This window comes from Protopterus annectens, chromosome 8.part0 (genome assembly GCF_019279795.1).
Source record: "Protopterus annectens isolate FY-2018-M chromosome 8.part0, PAN1.0, whole genome shotgun sequence".
NCBI classification, from domain to species: domain Eukaryota; kingdom Metazoa; phylum Chordata; order Ceratodontiformes; family Protopteridae; genus Protopterus; species Protopterus annectens.
Window position 1 is genome coordinate 1,981,456,027 of NC_056741.1, and position 19,708 is coordinate 1,981,475,734.

General features: G+C 40.0%; 1 protein-coding gene across 2 annotated transcripts in view; it reads right to left on the minus strand.

Moving 5' to 3' along the window:
• CNGB1 (cyclic nucleotide gated channel subunit beta 1) overlaps positions 1-19,708 on the minus strand; it is a 734,247-nt gene that overhangs the window by 523,922 nt on the left and 190,617 nt on the right. For both annotated transcript variants that reach the window (XM_044081527.1, XM_044081526.1), the window contains exon 6: positions 18,142-18,252. In XM_044081527.1, the coding sequence (XP_043937462.1) occupies positions 18,142-18,252 (111 nt within the window). The remainder of the gene's footprint in view (positions 1-18,141; positions 18,253-19,708) is intronic.

The following is a 19,708-nucleotide window of genomic DNA, read 5'->3' on the forward strand; positions in this document are numbered from 1 at the left end:
TCAAGCACAGGCTGTTCCTTTGGTAAAATGATGGGATGCATAGACAGAGCCAAGGGGGTTGGGACAGAATCTGAGGGGATAGTCAAGGGTCTTGATCCAGTGGAGAGAACCCTTTCCACCACATCGAAAGCCGAGGGAACGAACCTCCTGGGGTACCAAAATGGAAGCTGCTCTCCCCAGATCTGACACAAGAGTCGGGCCCAAAGTGGATGGAGCTCTGAGGGAGGGAACTTGGCCCGACAACGTTGGAGCCGAAGAAAAAAGTTTCGTTCCCTCAGATCCGACACCCAAGCTCTGGTTCTGAGAGCCACTTGGATCTGAACTGGTAAGATCCAACATGCTCCAGGCAGTTATCCACATTGAGGAGACAGATACCGTCGGTGCCAACCCCCTGACTAAGGCCATCCTCGGATCCAAGTACTCCGAAACCAGTGGACAGATCGTAGAAGGAGAAATTGGTGTGAAAAAGGGAAGCAAGCTCCCCCCCCCTCCAGAGGGAGAGGGGCTGGCAAGACCCCCATCTGGATCTGAGTATGAATGAACCTCCTCATCATTTTATCCATGTCAACTTCTGATAAGCTACTTGTGGATCTCGATGAGGCCACGAACTCCAACCTGGTGGGTCGAGGAACAGAGGCCCTAGATGGAGGACATGTCTCGTCCGGCTCCGGAGAAAATCTCAGAGATTGGAACCAAGGGGAATCACGGATCCTAGCCTGACTTTTGGCAGGAGTAGAATGAAGGTCCAGATACCTCTTGCATTTCTCTGGCTTAAAAGAAAGCTTGTCCTTGTGCTCTCTCTCCTTCTCTCTGCCCCTTTTCTGCTCCACTTCCACAGGCTTAGAAGCGAGAGGTTGAGTCCCAGCCTGGGAGGGAGGAGAAGCAAGGGCAAGAGAGGAAGGAGAGGCAGCCATAGCGGCTGCTGTGACTGAAGCCATGGATGAGGCAGCCAACTCAGAAGTAGAAAGAAGGCCTTTGAGGGCCAACTTAGCCTTCCTGTCCTTAATAGCGCACGGGTTAAAACCATCTGAAGGAGACAATGTATGGCCACACTCAGTGCACCTTTTAAATACAGGCTTGGGATCAGCCATGACTGTACAAGAAAACACACTAGAGAAGGAAAAAGGAGAAGAAAAATAACCTATTTCCCACTCACAAACCACTCACCACACACTCAAGGCACACAGAACACTGAGGGGGAGGGGAAGCAATACAGACTAACAAACTAACACTAAAACTACTTAGGAAACTTTCTAACACATGACACACCAGTGAGGGGAGGAGGAGAGGGAACCTACACTAAACACCTACACTAAAAATTTTTAGAAAAAGGTTGCTTAAAAAGCAAAAACCCACTCATTAACTCGGAGCTCAGGAGATTACGATGCTTCAGGCAAGCTGCGGCAAATGAAATCTGGGGATTGGAAAGTAGTAGAGGTGTATTATGGGTAAGGGGAGGAGCTTGGAGCCCAGAGCAGATGCTAGAGAAACTACTGGCTCTGATCCATTACGGATCTGGTATTCCACAGGTTGAAGACATAATGAAGTAAACTACTTTAGATATTTTATTCTACAGAAAAAGGCATCATTCTTCCAAAAAAAAACTAGAAAAATGAGACAAGGGGCAGGTGAAAACGAAGAAATCAAAACTGAATGTGGAAGGATTGAAGAACATTACTCAAAGAAAAAAGAAGAGAAAGACAGATGTTCACTACATGGCTCAAGCTGTGGATGTACAAATTCAGCTGGATGAGATGAAAAGTCTTCACACAAAGCCTGCCTTACTTTTCAAAACAGGTTTTACAGACAAGTACACATTAAGACTGGGAAGGGAAGTGGCATTCAATCTGAGCTGCCATCTTAATTCTTTATTGACCAGCGTTGTTTTCCAGTCACCTCCCCTGGGATTCTTCCTCACAATTTCTACTATGCCAAACTGAAACCCCTTAAAGTCAACACAGAATGTGAAGTGTTTAAACAAAGTAAATCAGCCTTTGTGTGAAGACCTTTCAATAGGGTAAAGGTTCTTTTAAAAGTGTATGTGGGTGTATTTCAGTGTAAGTAAACATTTCTGTTAAATTTGAAAATTATAGTTTTTTTGTGTAATGTGCTGAGCAATGGGTTAACAATGGTGTGTCAATTATGCAATCAAGTGAGTATTATAAAAGCATGTGATTTGTTTCACTATTTTATCTGATGACATTTTACTTCTTGAGACGAAAGCGCTCGTACGGTGTTTTATTTTTATTAAATTTGTGGAACCTATCTGCAGTGGTTGGACTTCGATTTTTTATTATATTTTTGTTACTTTGTACTATTTAAATCATGTTAATATGGAATAAAAACAGTGGGATTAATAAGACTAATGGTGATGAAGATCATTCCTTTGTAACAATTGAAAGAGCAGATATTGTATTAGAAGTTGAAGATTCTTCAGATCTGGTCAGAAAAGATATTCTTGTAATTGGAGATCCGATTATTACAAGAACTGATACTTACATTTGCAGAGAAGATAATGAACATCAAATAGTGTTATGCTTGCCAAGAGAAAAAATAGAAGATGTGAGACAAGCCTTGGAATACCTTAATGTAAGGAAATGTGATCTGTTTTCCTTCATGTCGGTACAAATTATCTCATCTGCAAGAGTTCTCTGACTGTTAGTAGGGAACTTACAGCCCTCTGATATAGTATCCCTTATACTAGTGTTAGGACGTATTTTTCACAAGTCACAAATAGAAAGATAGTCAGGTCACTGTGAATGAAAAGACTTTTTGGGTAAATGCTAACATGGAAAAAATGTCCTGTTTTAAAAAATGGAAATGTGTAGAGCATCCAAGCCTAGTTTTGGGCACACGTGTTTGGACATGATGGCATGCATTTCTCAAAATCAGGGAAGAGAATTTTTGCAGCAGATATTTTGCAATATTTGACAATCACGAAGCAGGATTTTTGCCAGGTTGAAAATTTAACAGTTCACAGATAGCAACATTTGATTCATCTCTGATGGTTGTTAATGCTAGGAGCATTAATAAAAAAGTTTTTTTTTTTATTGGAAAATTTGCTATGTTTCCACAAGACTGATGTTGTTATTGTTTGTGAAACATGGTTAAAGAACAATGGTTGGAAAACAGTTCTGTCAGGGCGTAAATGTTTTTACTGTAACATACATTCTAACAAAAAATCAGGTGGAGGTGTTATGATAGGAATTAAATATAGTTATCAGACCTGTGATTATTACATGTTCAATGATAACACCAGTACTATAGATTATATAACTGTAACAATAAAGACAACCCTGGAACATACAACAATAGTCGCAGTGTATCGACCACCAAAGTAAAGTGCTGATGACCTAGAGGAATTCATATATTTCTTGCATGAAACACAGGAGACAACAACAACATTAGCTGGGGACTTAAATTTACCAGAAACTGAGTGGAATAAAAAGAAGTTATGTACTTATCATAACATTCCATGTGAGTTGTTTATTTTGCCTTTATTCTCACTGATGGGTTCGGAGCCGATCCTCAGCTCTGACATGGCCGATAGCAAAGCTCAAGGTTTGCCAGTAGCTCGAGACCAAGCCCCTTATCCCACAATGCACTGCTGGAATTACCTCATATATATATAAATATATACAAACATATACATACACTTTTATGTATTTCTAGCAAGAACACTTCCCAAAGGGGAAGAAGAAATATTGAATAACCAGGATGGTACTAGCCTCTAAGTCAACAGTCAGCCAGGAGGGGGAAGGAGGGAGGGACGTGAGAATAAAGGTGAGATAAACAACTCACATGGAATGTTATGGTAAGTACATAAATTCTTTATGCTTTATGTGAAGTTGTTAAATCTCGATGTTTATTCATACTGATGGGTAGTGTCCCTAGCACCCTCAATCCTGGGTGGCTCATGGAAGTATGTTCTTCAGTACCGTGGAACCAAAGGAAGACCTGTCCCTGGAAGCCTTATCTACTTTGTAATGCGTGATAAAGGTATGAGGCTTAGACCAAGTGGCTGCAGCGCAAATATTGTCAAGGGGCAATTTAGCTTGAAAAGCAGAAGACGTAGAGACGGCTCTGGTAGACAGAATGAGCCTTAGGTTTGTGTGTTAATGGCATGCTTGTATTTTTATAAACAAAGGATATACAATCGGATTACCATTTAGATAAGGTTGTTTTAGCCACTGGATTGCCTTTTCTTGCTTCAGAGAAGGATACAAAAAGTTGGTCTGATTTTCTAATATCCTTAGTTCTGTCAAGATAAAATCTGAGCTGTCTGTGAACATCAAGTTTGTGCAGCATGTATTCCAATTTGCTAGAGTGGTTGGGAAAAAATATTGGCAGCTCAATGACCTGATTGATATTTGACTCAGAACAGACTTTAGGTAAAAATGAGGGGCTTGTTCTGAGAGATACTCTATCAGCATGGAAAATCATGTAGGGTGGTCTGATAGATAATGCTTGAAGTTCTGACACTCTGCGGGCAGAAGTAATGGCCACATGAAATACTGTTTTCCAGGATAAAAATTTGAGATCACAAGAAGATGCTGGTTCAAAAGGAGGAAGAATAATTTGAAATTCCAGGGAGAATAGGGAATTTTGATCGGAGGTCTCATATGAAGAACGCCTTTAAGAAAAGTCTTAAATAATTTATGGCCCATAACATTTGAGCCACCAAATCCAAGGTGAAAATTTGAGATGGCAGCTAACTGAACTCGAACTGTAGCAGCTGCTGCCCCTTCCTTAAAACTTTTTGTCAAAAATTCTAAAATAGAAAGGGTCAATGTTCTGCGTGTTGGCCCAAATTGAGAACCTTTTCCATTTACTGCCATGTAATTTCCTGGTAGATGGCTTGTGAGAAAACAAGAGAATTTGTCTTGTATCTTCTGAAACTGAATGAAGCCTGGCAATTACGGGAAGTGGATTAGCCAAGCAGTCAGTTTCAGGGAATGCAGTGGAGGATGAAGGTCCTCTGATGGGTGTGTCAGAAGGTCCGGAACTGGGTCCAGGATCCATGGATCTTCCAACAGGTGATGGTGGAGAAATGGAAACCAAATCTGTCGAGGCCATTAGGGGGCTATGAGTTTAACAGTCCTTCCCAGCGATTTTCCTTTCTGTAAATTCTGGGTATTAATGGGAAGGGTGGAAATGCATAAAGGAGACCCAGGGGCCAATCGTGTAAAATTGCATCTCTCGGGGATGACCGGGAGGTGGTATTAGGGCAAAGTAGCTTCTGCATTTTGAATTGATGTGGCTGGCAAAAAGGTCACAGCAAGGCTGGCCCCATTTGCGTAAAATCAACTCTGCAACCTGTTGTTTGAGAGACCACTCGTGAGGGAGCAATATCGCCCTGCTTAGCTTGTCCGCTATCATGTTGGATTTCCCAGGGATGTGCGTTGCTAACAGAAAATGCTGGGGTGACACAGCCCATTTCCAGACCTTGAAGGCTTCTTGACAAAGGGGGTAAGACTTGATTCCGCCTTGCTTGTTCAAGTACCAGACTACTGACATGTTGTCCATCTGAATTGCAATAGTTCCTAGAGAGAGAGAGTCCTGAAAGTACTGCAACACCAGAAGCACCCCTCTCAACTCTAGAACATTGATGTGCAGATGTGATTCTTTATCTCTCCATGTGCCTTGGGCAGTCATTCCCTGAAAATGCCCCCCCACCCTATCAGGGAAGCGTCCGTGGTCACAGTGGCTACTGGGGGGGAGAAAGAGTCTTCAGATTGTGACATGAAGAGACGCCAACCACCACTGAAGGTCTCTCCTGCAAGAATCCATGATGAGAATCATGTGGTGCATCAGTAGTTTCTGGTAAGACCACTGAGCAAAGAGGAGCCATTGAAGAATTTGCATATGCATCCTTGCGAGTGGTATAGCCAGGATTGCTGCCGCCATCAAACCTAGCACCTTCAATACCTCTGCTGCTGTAGCTTTGTTCTTTGACACCAGTAAGCTAACATTTTGGTGGAGAAGAGAGACTCTTTTGACAGGGAGACATAGAGTGGTAGTTGAGGTATCTAACTCTGCTCCTATAAAAACGGTATGCTGTGATGGTGATAAGGCAGACTTTTCGAAGTTGACTGTAATGCCTAATTGATGGCAGAGTGTCAGAGTGTATTGTGTTGCCTGAGTCAATTGATGCCTGGTGGCAGTGGTGAGGAGCCAATTGTCTAGGTATGGAAACACCTGGAATCCTAGATGTCTCAGGTGAGCCGTGACCAATGCCATGCATTTGGTGAACACTCTCTGGGCTGTAGTGAGACCAAAGGGCAGGGCTCGAAACTGGTAATGATTGGCTCCCAGCCGGAAGTGCAGATGATCTCTGGAGCATCTGTTCATATTTATGTGATAGTATGCGTCCTTGAGATCTATGGAGCACATCCAATCGCCTTACCCTAGGAAGGGAAGAATGGACTGAAGTGTGACCATTTGAAACTTCTCTTTCTTTACAAACTGGTTGAGTCTGCTGAGGTCCAAGATAGGTCTCCAGTCTCCTGTTTTCTTTGGTACCAAAAAGAATCTTGAGTAAGTTCCGAATCCAACTTGGTCTGCTGGGACTGGTTAGATGACTCTTTTTTCTAGCAATCTGTGGACCTCTACGATTACTTGTTCCCTGAGATTGGATGGAACATCTGGGATTCTTTTCACAGGAATGGGAGGGGAAGAGAATGGTATGAAATATCCTCTGGAAATGATGCTTTGTACCCAAGTATCTGATGTTATGTTTAGCCAGGCTTCTGGGTACAAAGACAAGTGACCCCCGACTGCCTCCAGAGCCGAACAGTTGGGGCCCCTTTCAGGGGCGCTGGTAGGTTTGACTGGAGAACTGACCCCTGTCACCCTGTTACTGTGGACCCCTCTGCCCTGGGGGTGGCGTAATCCATTATAACCCCCTTCTCTGCCTCTAGAGGGGGTTTCTCCACGTGTGTCCTGAAAGGCTCCCTGTGCTTTTCGGAACCACATTTTCCCTCCCCTAGGGCCCTTGGGGTAGGGCTAAGTAGGGGTCGAAAAATGGACTCCAACGGCAGATAAGGTCTTGCCTTCCTGCTCACACCTGGTTAAAGTTTCCTTTACTTTGGGCCCAAACAGTGATGAGCCATCGAATGGGGTATTAATAAAGGAAGACTTAAAGGGTTCCACAAAGGAACAGAGACACATCCAGGCTTGTCTTCGAAGAGCAATGCCCAAACTAGCAGCTCTACTTGAACCATCAGCTGCATGGGATATGAGACACATGGATGAGTTTACCACTGAGTTTAGGGTAGCGAGCTGGGTGTTGACTTTGTCGGCCACCCCTGCAGCTACCGTACCCTGGAAAGTATCTCCTAGCTCTTTCAGGAGATCTCTCTGTAGTCTTGTAAAGTGGGTTAAGTAGTTCAGTGATCACAGAGAAAAAGTTGCTGAACTAAACATGCGTTTCCCATATCTATCCATGGCCCTAGAATCTCTGTTAGGGGGATGGATAGAGGTGGATGTCTCAGATACTTCTTTTTTGGTGGCTGCAGCTACCACCATGGCATCAACAGGCACTCCCTTTGTCAAAAATGGCTTGTCCACTGGGGCAGACATGAATTTATTGGGCTTATGAGGAACAGGTTCCATGGCTTCCAGTGACTCCCACGCCTTACGAGAAATCAGTTCCATGAGTTCGTCGTAAGGGAGAGACACCCAAGAAGTGGAAGGTTGAGACCCAAAAGCCTTCAAGAGCATGGACTCATCCTGAGTAGGGATCTTGGACTGCCAATCGCCCCTCTGACTAAGGATCTCTAGTATCTCTGCAAAGGAGATATCCTCAGAGGGGGATTGAGTGGACCCTTCTGACTCATCTAAGTCCGTGTCAGATGTCAAAGACTCCTGTGGGGAGTCTAAGTGCCTCCTCTTGCACAGTCTCTTCCTGGGCACCTCCTCCGTGGGGGGATCTGGGGAGGTCTCAGAAGAGTAGGGGATGCCCTGTGGGGGTACTTGAGGCTCAGGGTCTCTATGCTTAGAGGGACCGGTAGATGAAGAAGCAGAGACAGGAGCTTGAGGGGAGAGGGAAGGCTGAACCGATGCTGACATTGTCTTTGGAGACAAAACTCGCCTCATAGCATCGAAGTCACCATGGCTCCGACGAGAAGGAATGGACGGACCCAAGAGTACCGTCTAATCCTCCCGCACCGAAACCCTGGGCTCCCAGCCCAAGGTAGGAGCTGAGCTCATCCGAGCCAAAGCCCCAAGAGGAAGAGTCGGCACCGACAAATCAGTTTGACTATCCTCCCCGGACTCGACGGGAGAGCGTCGGCTCCTAGAGTCCTCGGTCGGCTCCGAGGACATCCGAGTAGATGGAACCAATGACACCAGTGTGGGTATCAGCTCCAAGGGTTCGACAACCATTGGTTCAGATTCCTTCGGCTCCGAGAGTCCAGTACGGCTTGGAGGAGGAGTAGACAAATCTGGTTCCATGGTCTTCTGCACAGACAAGCTGGTCGGGGCCGTCAACAATTTGGCAAGTCCTGGTGCCTGTAAAAGCTTCTGCACTAGTCGATCCATGTCCAAATCTGGAAGGCTGACTGAGGACTTAGCTGAATGCACCGAAGGTGCTGACTGGAGCAGAGGGGAAGAAGGAACTTCAGAGACCGGCTCCAAAACCGAGAGCTGCCTCTGAATCAATGTTACACTTGGTTCTGAGGTCTGTGGAACCGATGACCCTCCTTCTGAAATTTTTGCCTTTTTTGTCACTTTGTCTGAAGATCTGGATTTTGAGGATTTGGAGGATGAGCTAGTACCGTCATGGCTACTCAACACCTCAGAAAAAGATTGCTGTAGCAATCCCCTGTCTGTTAGCTTCCTCCTTCTCTCCAAGAGGACTCTTGAAGAAAAAGATTGGCAAATGCTGCAAGTGTCTTGGAGGTGTTTAGCCCCCAGAAAGTAAACACATTGAATGTGTCCGTCAGTGATGGACATTTTCTACCCACAATCTGAGCATTTTTTGAATCCCGATTTAGGATGGGATTTCTCCTTTTTATCCGACATAGTTAATAACAAACAGTAAACTGAAAAGAGTAAGACAGAAAAGTCCTTACTCTTTTGTAAAGATCCACAAAACTACTAAGCCCAAACCGGGCACTAACTATAACAATATAATTACAAATATAGGGCTAAGAGGCCCACAGAGAAGAACCCTGACTATTAGAAAGACTAATCAGAGTAAATAGGGCTAAAGGCCCACACAAACCAAAAGCCAACAGGGCACTAACTATTTAAACTGTTTAAAACTACCTAAACTATAGATTATATTAATAAACAAACCCAGAATTAATGGACATGCTCCACCTCAAAAAATCCATGTCCCTTAGAGCTACACGCTCCAGGGATCTAAAACCTCAGCACAAAAATAAATAGGACATGCTGGAGGGACAGATTCATTTCCCAGAGGCTCCCCTCACTCTGGAATAGAATCCCAATTCATGTTAAACATAGCCCCTTGCTAATCCTCTTCAAGCGAAATCTGGACGCGTGGATGGGAAATCGCAAATTCACCCCTGGGATCTCTTCTGTGTCCCTGCTAGACAGAGGCACAGTAAACTAATCTTAAAAGGGTACCTTCTGTGACCTACTTTACAGAAGGCACAGTAGGCTAATCTAATAGGGAGGCGGAAGCCAAATGCACTCTGGCTAGGCTTATAAATGCCCTAGGGCAGATAGCCTAGTATCTACCTATGAACAACCTGATATTAACACACAACTATTTTAGCAACAAAAACTAAGTTTTTTTTATAAACTTGCTGTTATTTTTCCCACAAATGGTCCGAGCTACATGGATCACAGAGATCTCTCTTGCTGCGACAAACTAGATCTGAGGTAATTCCAGCAGTGGATTGTGGGATAAGGGGCTTGGTCTCGAGCTACTGGCAAACCTTGAGCTTTGCTATCGGCCATGTCGGAGCCAAGAATCGGCTCCGAACCCATCAGTGAGAATAAACGGTGAGATTTAACAACTTCACATTATTGATTCAACAACATTAGTAAGGAAACTATTCACAACATATGTTCAGGAACAACAGCTGCTTCCAATTGTAAAAAAATCAACTACCAGGGGAAGAGAACATACTAGACATTGTTTGTGTTCCTAAAGAAATTACTGTTAATTCAAGTCAAGTTTTACCGCTGTTAATGTACAGTGATCATAGGGTTATAAAGTTGAATTTGTTTCTAGATAATTCTGCCAAATTGAAATTTAAACCAAATACACAAAAAATTAATTACAGATTATATGCAATCAAAACAGTCACTATGTAAAACTAACTGGCATGATGTGTCCAGTGAGAAAATTGCAGATGGAATGTGGAAAGTTTTGGAACGGAAATTGTTTGAGTGCAAAAAGTCAAAAAACGTTTGGAAGCCTTACAAGAAAATAAGCATGTAAACTGGAAAGAGTACAGCAAAAATGTACCGAGGTCATGGATGTGAAAATTTAAGTTATTATGAAAGACTAAACTGAAATTCTACAGTGTCTCTTACAGATATATAAGAGGAGATCTTATTCGGGTATGTAGGGCATTTAGAGACAACTATCTCCGAGAATGTTTGGGGTTATCAAAAAGTACTACAGACTCATCAGACAACCTATGTAGAAGGTTTTATAGGAATGAGAAGTGTACTAATTAGTTCTCTGAGAGAGCAGATGATGCATGGAACAGACTACCAAATTACATTAAAGCGAGTACTAGTTTAGATATTTTTAAGAACAGCCTGGACACTTATTATGGGAACAAGTGGTTTGATATTCTGGCAGGCTATAACTAGGGCATTAATGCCCATGCTTGTAATATTTGTATATATGTACGTATGATACTTCTTTCCATGGCTTACAATATGAGATTAGTTAGACTTAGGGACCTGTAGTTACCGTGGTAATCAGCCAGCAGATTTGCTATACCTTCAGGCTCAGTAAAAGTGGCTCCATTAGTTTGGCACATTGTTGTATATTGCCTTTGATGTTGCAGACTCAGCTGAAGAAAGCCTTGTAATTGCCCCTATCTTTGGAAGCTATGTTTTATCTCAGACTTGGTTGGGTACACTTGACTAGCCTGCTGAGCTGCTGCTTGTTCAGACTGATAAGTGAGTTTTTATCTTGCTGAGTATTGTGCTTCCTAATTTTTGCAATTATTTGCTTCCTTTTGTTATACAACCTATTGATGATGGGATTCCACCAGGGTGGCTTGTATTTTGAGTTTGTCATGTGCTGATTTTGGGTAGGAACAGCTGTTCTATACAGCTATTAATAGGGTTGTACAGGGTTCTGTGAATAATTCCACATATGCAACATTGTTCTCAGGGTTTGGCCATGGTGTCACTTAAAAGTAAGAAGTTTGCCTTCCAATAATTCCTAAAAGTCCTAGAGTTAGCAGGAGTACAAGGTTTTATTTTTATTTCCACAGAGAATGCTGTATCGTCCAACCAGATCAAAGAAGATATTACATGGGGTGGGGGAGTTGCAGATATGGACTTTGCCTATGGTAATTTGGACATGGGGAGGCATACTGTTTGACCAGCTTTGAGCTATTTTTGTTTTTGATGTGAATCAAGACACCTCCATCATTTGTCCCTTCCTTTGCAGTAGCTGGTGTAAATTATAGCCCTGCACTGTTGGGGTACTCTCTGTGACTTTAACCTATGCCCAATTAACTGCACAAATGTCTATATTCTCCAGCATGAGGACAGCTTACTGGTAGAGAAGTTTCTTGTTAAGACTCCTGGCATTGACAAATTTAGATTTTCTTGGGCTGGTTTTGCTATGCCGATGGTCTGTCAGGTTGGCAATGCCTAAAAATAGCACTATGGGGAAGGACAATGTTTTAGCATATAGTGGACAGGTACAGAACATCCTTGGCCAAACAGCATGGTCTGTTGGCCATATCCTCCAATGCTGACAGATACCATACCCTCTTTGAATGACACCAAGAACTAAGCCAATTATTAAAGTCAATTATCTTCTGTTCATATTGTGGCATCACCCTTGGAGAAGGAAGAATGCTGCTTAATGATAGGTTCATTCTGGATTTTGGTCTGGGACACATAGTCTGAGAGCACCATCATGTTTGTCTTCATATAGTCCAGAAAGTACATCTCAGGTCATTTATCCTCACATGGACTATGACTGAGTCATACTGGTACTTATGAGTTCAACAAACTAAATGCATGCATAATCTAGTGGATCCTGGCCCCGACAGACAACTGAACAACTGTCTCCTTACTCTGTCTGGTGAGAGAGACATCTGTGTGTCTCACTATGGAGTCTCTTATGACCAAAACATTGGGTTATGTGGTGGTTTGCCTAATGGGATTAGAATCTAAGACTCCATGAGATGTGGCTGCATGTGTTGTGGTGGCTGTTGTTTTGGAAAATTTCATGTGAGGTTGCTGAGGATGTTTATTTTAAGTTTAATGTCTGGGAGGCCTTTATGCTTCGGGGAGACTATATTTAAGACCCTCAGCACATGAAGTCTATATTTCTGGTCCATAATTAGGTATAGAGTGTATGTGTATGTATGTGTGTGTGTGTGTGTGTGTGTGTGTGTGTGTGTGTGTGTGTGTGTGTGTGTGTGTGTGTGTGTGTGTGTGTGTGTGTGTGTGTGTGTGTGTGTGTGTGTGTGTGTGTTTGTTTGTGTGTGTGTGTATATGCGCACGCGCACTACTGATAACTGTTTGGTATTATAAATGCATGTATATAAGAGCCTTGCCTCCAGTGACATTGTATAACTATATTGTCACATACTGTATCCATTTGTTTAAGAATTAAATGCTTGTCCATAAACATGAGACAATTGTAACATTGTCTCAGGATGACCATATCCACCAAACTGGCTGCAGAGATACTGGGAAAAGTGCATAATCATGGCTATAGATCCTTATTATATGATGGACAAAGGGGATTGTACACATGGGGTTTACAGCTATCTAGCTTGGGTGCTATAAGAGTATAGCCAACAATCAAGACTATCCATAGATTACTGGGCTTGCAGTCCAGAGAACTACTGAGGGACCTAGCCCAAACTTCCAGCTGTCCCACAGCACTGTATTTTTAAGTGATTTGTTCAAGGTCACACAATAGGCAAATTAGGGCTGAGGGACTCAAATCCTGTACCACAGGAACTACAGCTCACAGGCTTTAACCTTCTACACTAACTGCCTGACTTATCTGAGACTAACCTGTTGGGACAACTGGTTGCTGTTTTGTGCAACTAAGCTCTGAGGAAATGTCAGAGGTAGTTTTTACAGGGAAAATTTTAATTCCAAGCACCTGCGTCTACACTGGGCACAAAACAAACAAGCTTGCTTGTGGATCCCACAATCAAAAAACAACAGCAAGGGGAGGTCCTGAGAAACTCAATTCAAAACCACAAAGCCACTGACAAGAAAAGAACCCAACTGTACTCAGTGGTATCCCAACTTCCTCAGAGAAAAAGCTGACCTGAGCTCAAAGCCATACTCCCCTCCTCAGAGATGATCTCTCTCCTCCTAAAGATGCAAAGTCACTGCTTGAGCCACTCGCTGGCCTAGGCTAATCAACTACAACACAAAATAGTGACTAGTGTTCACAACAACAATAAATAGCAAAACCTCACCACAGCAATAACCCAAGCACACCAATATGACAGGCACCAGCTTAAATACCACGTTTACACCCACCAAAGCACACCAATCTTAAAATTTAACCTTATTTACAACCAACGTTTATGGATTAACTTTTTAATCACCAAGTTATTTTATAATTTCTAGTTAAATAATTGTTTAAAATTTAGTCATACAATAAATAAAAATCAATTTAAAAATTATATTTTAAAAAAGAAGTGTTAAAAATGGAAAAAAAATAAATGTAATTAAAATCTTAGGAAAATAAATAATATAAAACATTTTTAAATAAAATAAAAAAAAAATCTTATATAAATAAATATATATACATAAATATACATTTTAAATAAATATTAGATAAATACAGGTTAATATTAGAATGTGCAAAGTCACATAAAAAAATATATATGTGAATGTTAAAAATATCAAAGGAATTTAAAAATATATATATATATCTATAAATTTAAAAATATATATATATATATAAATACAATCTAAAACAGTCTAATGATAATACATACATATTTAAAAAGAATTTTTAACTTGTGAATCTTCAAGATCTTAATTTAAAGGACAATATAATTTATTAGGAATTAGGTCAAAAACTGGACCGAAAAGTAAAGGGAAAAGAGTGTTTAATAAAAGAAAGAAGAATATAAAAATAATGGGCTCTGACATAGTAGTTTTGTTAAAAGAATTTGAATGGAAAATTGACAATAGGGTCACCAGGTTTAGTTAAGGTGGTTTTTTCGAAGAAACAAACAAAAGAAACTGCACAAAGAATTATACCTGCATCACGTCAAATGATATAAAACTATCTACAGGTCTAATAAGATGGAGAGCTACAAATAAGGGTCAATATTGACTTACAAAATTGGAATTTGGCAAAATAATTGAAAAAAAATGAACCCAATTTGAAAATTTCTGAAAATTTTTTTTTGATACCAAATTTTAAAAATATTTTAAAATAAATTTAAAAAAAATTTAAAAGAGAAAAGAATTTCAAAAAATAACCAGGAGAGATTTCAAAAAAGCAATAAATGCAATTTAAATGCACAATGTAGGAGGAATTTACTACCTAGAGGCAAAGAAGAGAAAAAAAAAAAAAAACTTTAGATACTAATTTTAAAAATTGTAATACCAAAATATATATATATTAATTGATATGTAAAGAATGTGGGTTTTTTTATATTGGTAAAAGTGAAAGAAGTTTGAAACAAAAAATTTAATGAACACCTTTCTGACATTAGGACAAGAAAGATATAGTTATATACAACACTCTTGTATTTTACAGCACAAAAGCTAAACAATTTTTTTTTTTTTTTTTGTTTGTTGAAATTGATGACTAGGAGGGAATGAGGGGAGGGTGAAATACAGGGAATTGTTTTTGTTTTTTTGGCAAATTGTACTAGAGGTTCAGGGGGTTTGAATGACATGATTTCCCCGGGTCCAGTACTTAAATTAAGATCTGCTAAGTTATAAAGAACAACTACACCTGTCTTTTGATTGTATGTAATATCATTAGACTGTTTCTCATTTATTTATATATATATATATATTTTTTTTAAATTCCTTTGAGATGTTTTTCATCATAATATTGATTAGTAAATACTAACAGGCGCATTCTAATATTAACCTGTAGAGGGCGTATGCGCATTACAATTTTTAATTATGTGTGTTATTTCTAATTTTTATATAAAATGTATATTTTATTATATTTATACCAGTTTTATATATTTAATGCTCTAAGATTTAATTGTAGCTAATTTTCAAACAAGCACTAACACACCTTTTCATCTTATTTATTTTTTACATTGATTCTACTTACATTTGTAATGTATAAATTTTAAACATTCATTTAACTAAATCCAAACTCATTGGATGACAATTAATTGGTAGCCCTATAAGTTTAGGGGTTTGATGGGAAACTAACTGTTATCTGAAGAAGTTGGTGACGAAAATGAGATTTTTAAGGAAACGTTAATTGTATTGGTGTGCTTTGGTGTGCTGTACGTTGGTATATGTTCGTGCTGGTTCCTGTCATTAAAAACGTTTTGTGCCTGTGGATCCCTGGTGTCTGTTTTGCTTGGATTATCAGTTTGCTTTGGGCACCTACCGTTTTTTACTTGTTTCTTAATAAATAGAACATGCTGGAGGGATAGATTCCTGTCACAGAGACTCCCCATGCTTTGGAACAAAATTCCTAACTATGTTAGGCAGAGCCCCTCACTAACGCTCTTCAAGAGAAACCTTGACTAGTGGATGGGTAACAGAAAATACACCCCTGGGATCACTTCACTGGCTCTTCTTGACAGAGGCTCAGTTAATTAATTAATGGGGTGGCGAAAGCTGACACACTCTGGCTAGGCTTATAAATGCCCTCGGGCAGATAGCCTAGTACCTACCTATGAATCTATGAATCTATGAGTGCAACCAAAGCTGTTCTAACTTGTGATCACAAAAGGGAGCATCGTGTGCAGATTTAACAAGAAAGACAGTTCAATAATGCAGTTAAAACACTAAACAGTATATAATGCAAGTACAGTAGATATTTTATTTAGTGGTGTGTGTATAAGTATGCAACCATATGTATGTATTCTGCCCTATTCTATTTTATTTTATTTTGCATTTCTTGACCAGGGCTACCACAATAAGAAAATAACATTTTCAGTGGAGTTCTGGGGAGTTAATCTTCAGCTTAGTAAAAAAGCATCATAGACTGCATTATAGTGGAAATAAGAAATTAACAATGACATCAATGAGTCAGACTAACTAGATAATGGTAAAATAACATTATGTAATACAATAAATATACTCTAAACATCTAACACAGGTTTGAAAAAGAAAATATACTCAGCTATGTTATACATGATATAAGATTGTCCTCCATGTTATAGCTGGGAAAATGAAGAAAATAAGACAGGCAGAAAAATTCAGCAAAGATGAGAAGAAAAATAGCAGTTCTGCTGCAGAGACACATGATTGTGTCAAATTTACTGTGGACACAGAGAAGCACACAGCATCATACCCACTTCAATAACCAAGTGTGGGGATGCCCATCTGGGGTGTTATCAAAATCCTGACTCTTTTATGTACTTTTAAATTCTGGCAGATTAGCTTCTCCTTACTGGTAACAACTCCTAAGATCATGTGCCTTGAGGTTTTACAGGTGGAAGGGAGTGGTTGCGGGATGGTCCCCTAGGGATAAAGTGCAAACTACCTCAGAAGATGCTTACAGAATGTTCCTAAGCAAGAAAGTTAGTGCCCCAGCATTGCTAAGTGCAGATTTATGTTTGTACACTGATCTGTGAATTCAAACACACATGTGAAGTGAAAGGGATCACCACCTTTGTTTTCCCATGGAATATCAATAGCACCAGAGCCAGACCACTGAAATACACGTCCTTCTAAGTGTGTCAACTTCTGGTTCATAGGTTCATAGGTTCATAGGTTGGTACTAGGCTATCGGCCCTAGGGCCTGTGCAAGCCTAGCCATAACAATTCCCTGGATATTTCTTCCCACAATATTTACTTCTCCGGGCCCCTGTCTAGCAGGGTGACTGACATGATCCCCGGGGTGAATTTCTTATCTCCCATCCAATCATCAAGGTTCCTTTTGCATAGGGCCAATGAGGTGCTCTGCTTGATATGTATGGGCAGTCTATTCCAGAGTATGGGGAGTATCTGGGTCAGGAACCTATCCCTCCAGCATGTTTTGTTCAACTATCTAAAATTTCTGGCTCTAGATGGTTTCTGACAGATGACGGTACTTCCACACTATTGATTCTGACTCCTTATTAGATCATAAAAGCCAACCCATGATTTGAAGACCAGTTTACAAACCATTTCACATGTGGGTTGATTATCAGATTTAGGAACCTGACTTCATGCAAATAGATCTTTAAATCTAAACCAACCACAAACTTCAAATCTCATCTCAAGCCTTCCCATTTGTTCACAATTTCTAGTTTACTATTCACATGGCTGAGATACTGGGGAAGTAGTTGTAATTAATGTATACTTTAATTCTTGCATTAAGAGGAGCTGTAATTTAAAATTTTAAACTATATTTAAACATTTGGCAGGAACAAATTACAGAAACAACCCAGTCCTGCAACCATGCCCGGCATAACAGAGCTCCATTAAAAAACTATTTTAAACCTTTTGTTCACTATTTAATTAAAATGATCTGATGAAGTGTTAAGTTATAATGGATGAAAATGCTCAACGTATTATTTTAGTATAACATTTTTCTACTGGATTAATGTATGAGTGCTCTATACAGATACTGTATACTTAAATTAAGTTTCAAATGAATTTTGAGGCTCTGTAGCAGTCTCATTATACACCTTGTTATATCCAGTTTTAGTGACTGGTGAGACCAACTATATAGAGGACTCTAGATATTACAGAGTTAAACAGCAGAAACATATTGATACCATATAGCATTTCTACAGCTGAAATTAATATTTTGGATAAGCCATGTATCGTAGGTAACTGTATATTGGTACTCACCTGCCTTCTACCTCCAGCTTGTCTTGACTTGGCCATGCTTTTATCAGAGAGTGAGTGGGAGTCTGGGTCACTGCTTCCTCAATGCTGTCCTCTTGTGAGTGCAGCCTTTTCCTGAAGAAAGAAAAAATATAATTAAAGTGGGAAATGTAGATGTCTGTTGCTTGCAGTTACTCAGTGTAGCTAACTGAAACAGGACTGAAAGCTTTAGAGTTTTAATGTTCTACCTCATGTTATCTGATGGAAAAAAAATTATAACACTACTGAGATCGAATAGAAAACTTTCTGGAGTAAGGACCTGACTTTTATCAAAGTATAGCAGTATATCATCAAATGTGAATGTTAGTCAGTTATACATTCTTAACTTTCTGTAGCCTTTCATCTGGTTTTCCATATGATATAGATGTATTGTGGGGATAGACTCTATTTAACCTTCTCATATAAACCAATAGATTAGAACATTGAATGTGAGGCACGTAGAACAACTCTACGAGAAGCACACAGACAGAGTATCAAGAGGATGGTTGACACAGTTACCAAAGAACATTATACTGAATAGTGTGTTCATTTTCCCTTTTATCATTATAAACTAGCAAAGTACAATTTTTTATCAAAATGTTCAGTTTTGTAGTTAAGGCATTTTAAATGTATCAAATAAGGCAGAAATAGAAAATTGGAAATTGCACCCAGCATGGCACGAAGCCTTCTAGTTGAAGATATAAACTTATTTCAACAATAAAGGGTGATGTGATGTCTGAGGGTACAGCTTCAATATTTATTTATGTGAAATAGGATGTGGTCTGTTATTTAATAACCAATGGCTTCTCACTACAAATTATACTCAGTCAATCATTTTATCAAACATAATTTGTAAAGCTTGATAAATAGACAGATAGATAGATAGATATATAGATAGATAGATAGACAGATAGATAGATGCATAGGAAGTCAGTATGGATTTATTCATTTTTGGAGTCTGAATGAGATGTGGTTTATACTGATCACTGCTGCAGTAGCCTTAGCTATATGAGTTATATCTTGCAAAGATATAACAGCAGGTCAGCTTCCAAAGCTTCAGGGCACCTTCCACATGCCCAAACTGTCAAACAGCTTGAGCTGACTACAAGGCAAGTTCCTGCCACCAAAGAGTACACTCTTCTGAGGCTTTCAAAGATCAATGGTCACCTTTTGCTTTCCTTTGCTGGGCACATAAGTTCCATCAGGGAAAAAAACACATTTTCTTGTATTTACTGATGTTTTATTACTTTCCTCTTCAGGAAAGTTGTTGTAAAACTAGGAGTGTTGTGTTTTAATGGACTGTCTCAAGACTGCAGTGTACTTTTAAACGGAGCACACATTTTTTTGTTAGTTTTAAAGTAGTGTAAACTAACTGATAACATATTTGCTGTGGAGAAATATGTTTAATTTTCTATTGTAGGGCTACTATAGTGTTTGAAAGTGCTTTTACTCTATTTTTTTGGTCATTAAAGTACCTTTAATTGTCTAGTAGTATTTGCTGCTTGCCTTCCCTGGGAAAGAGGCACCATTTTTGGCTTGACTATGGGACAGC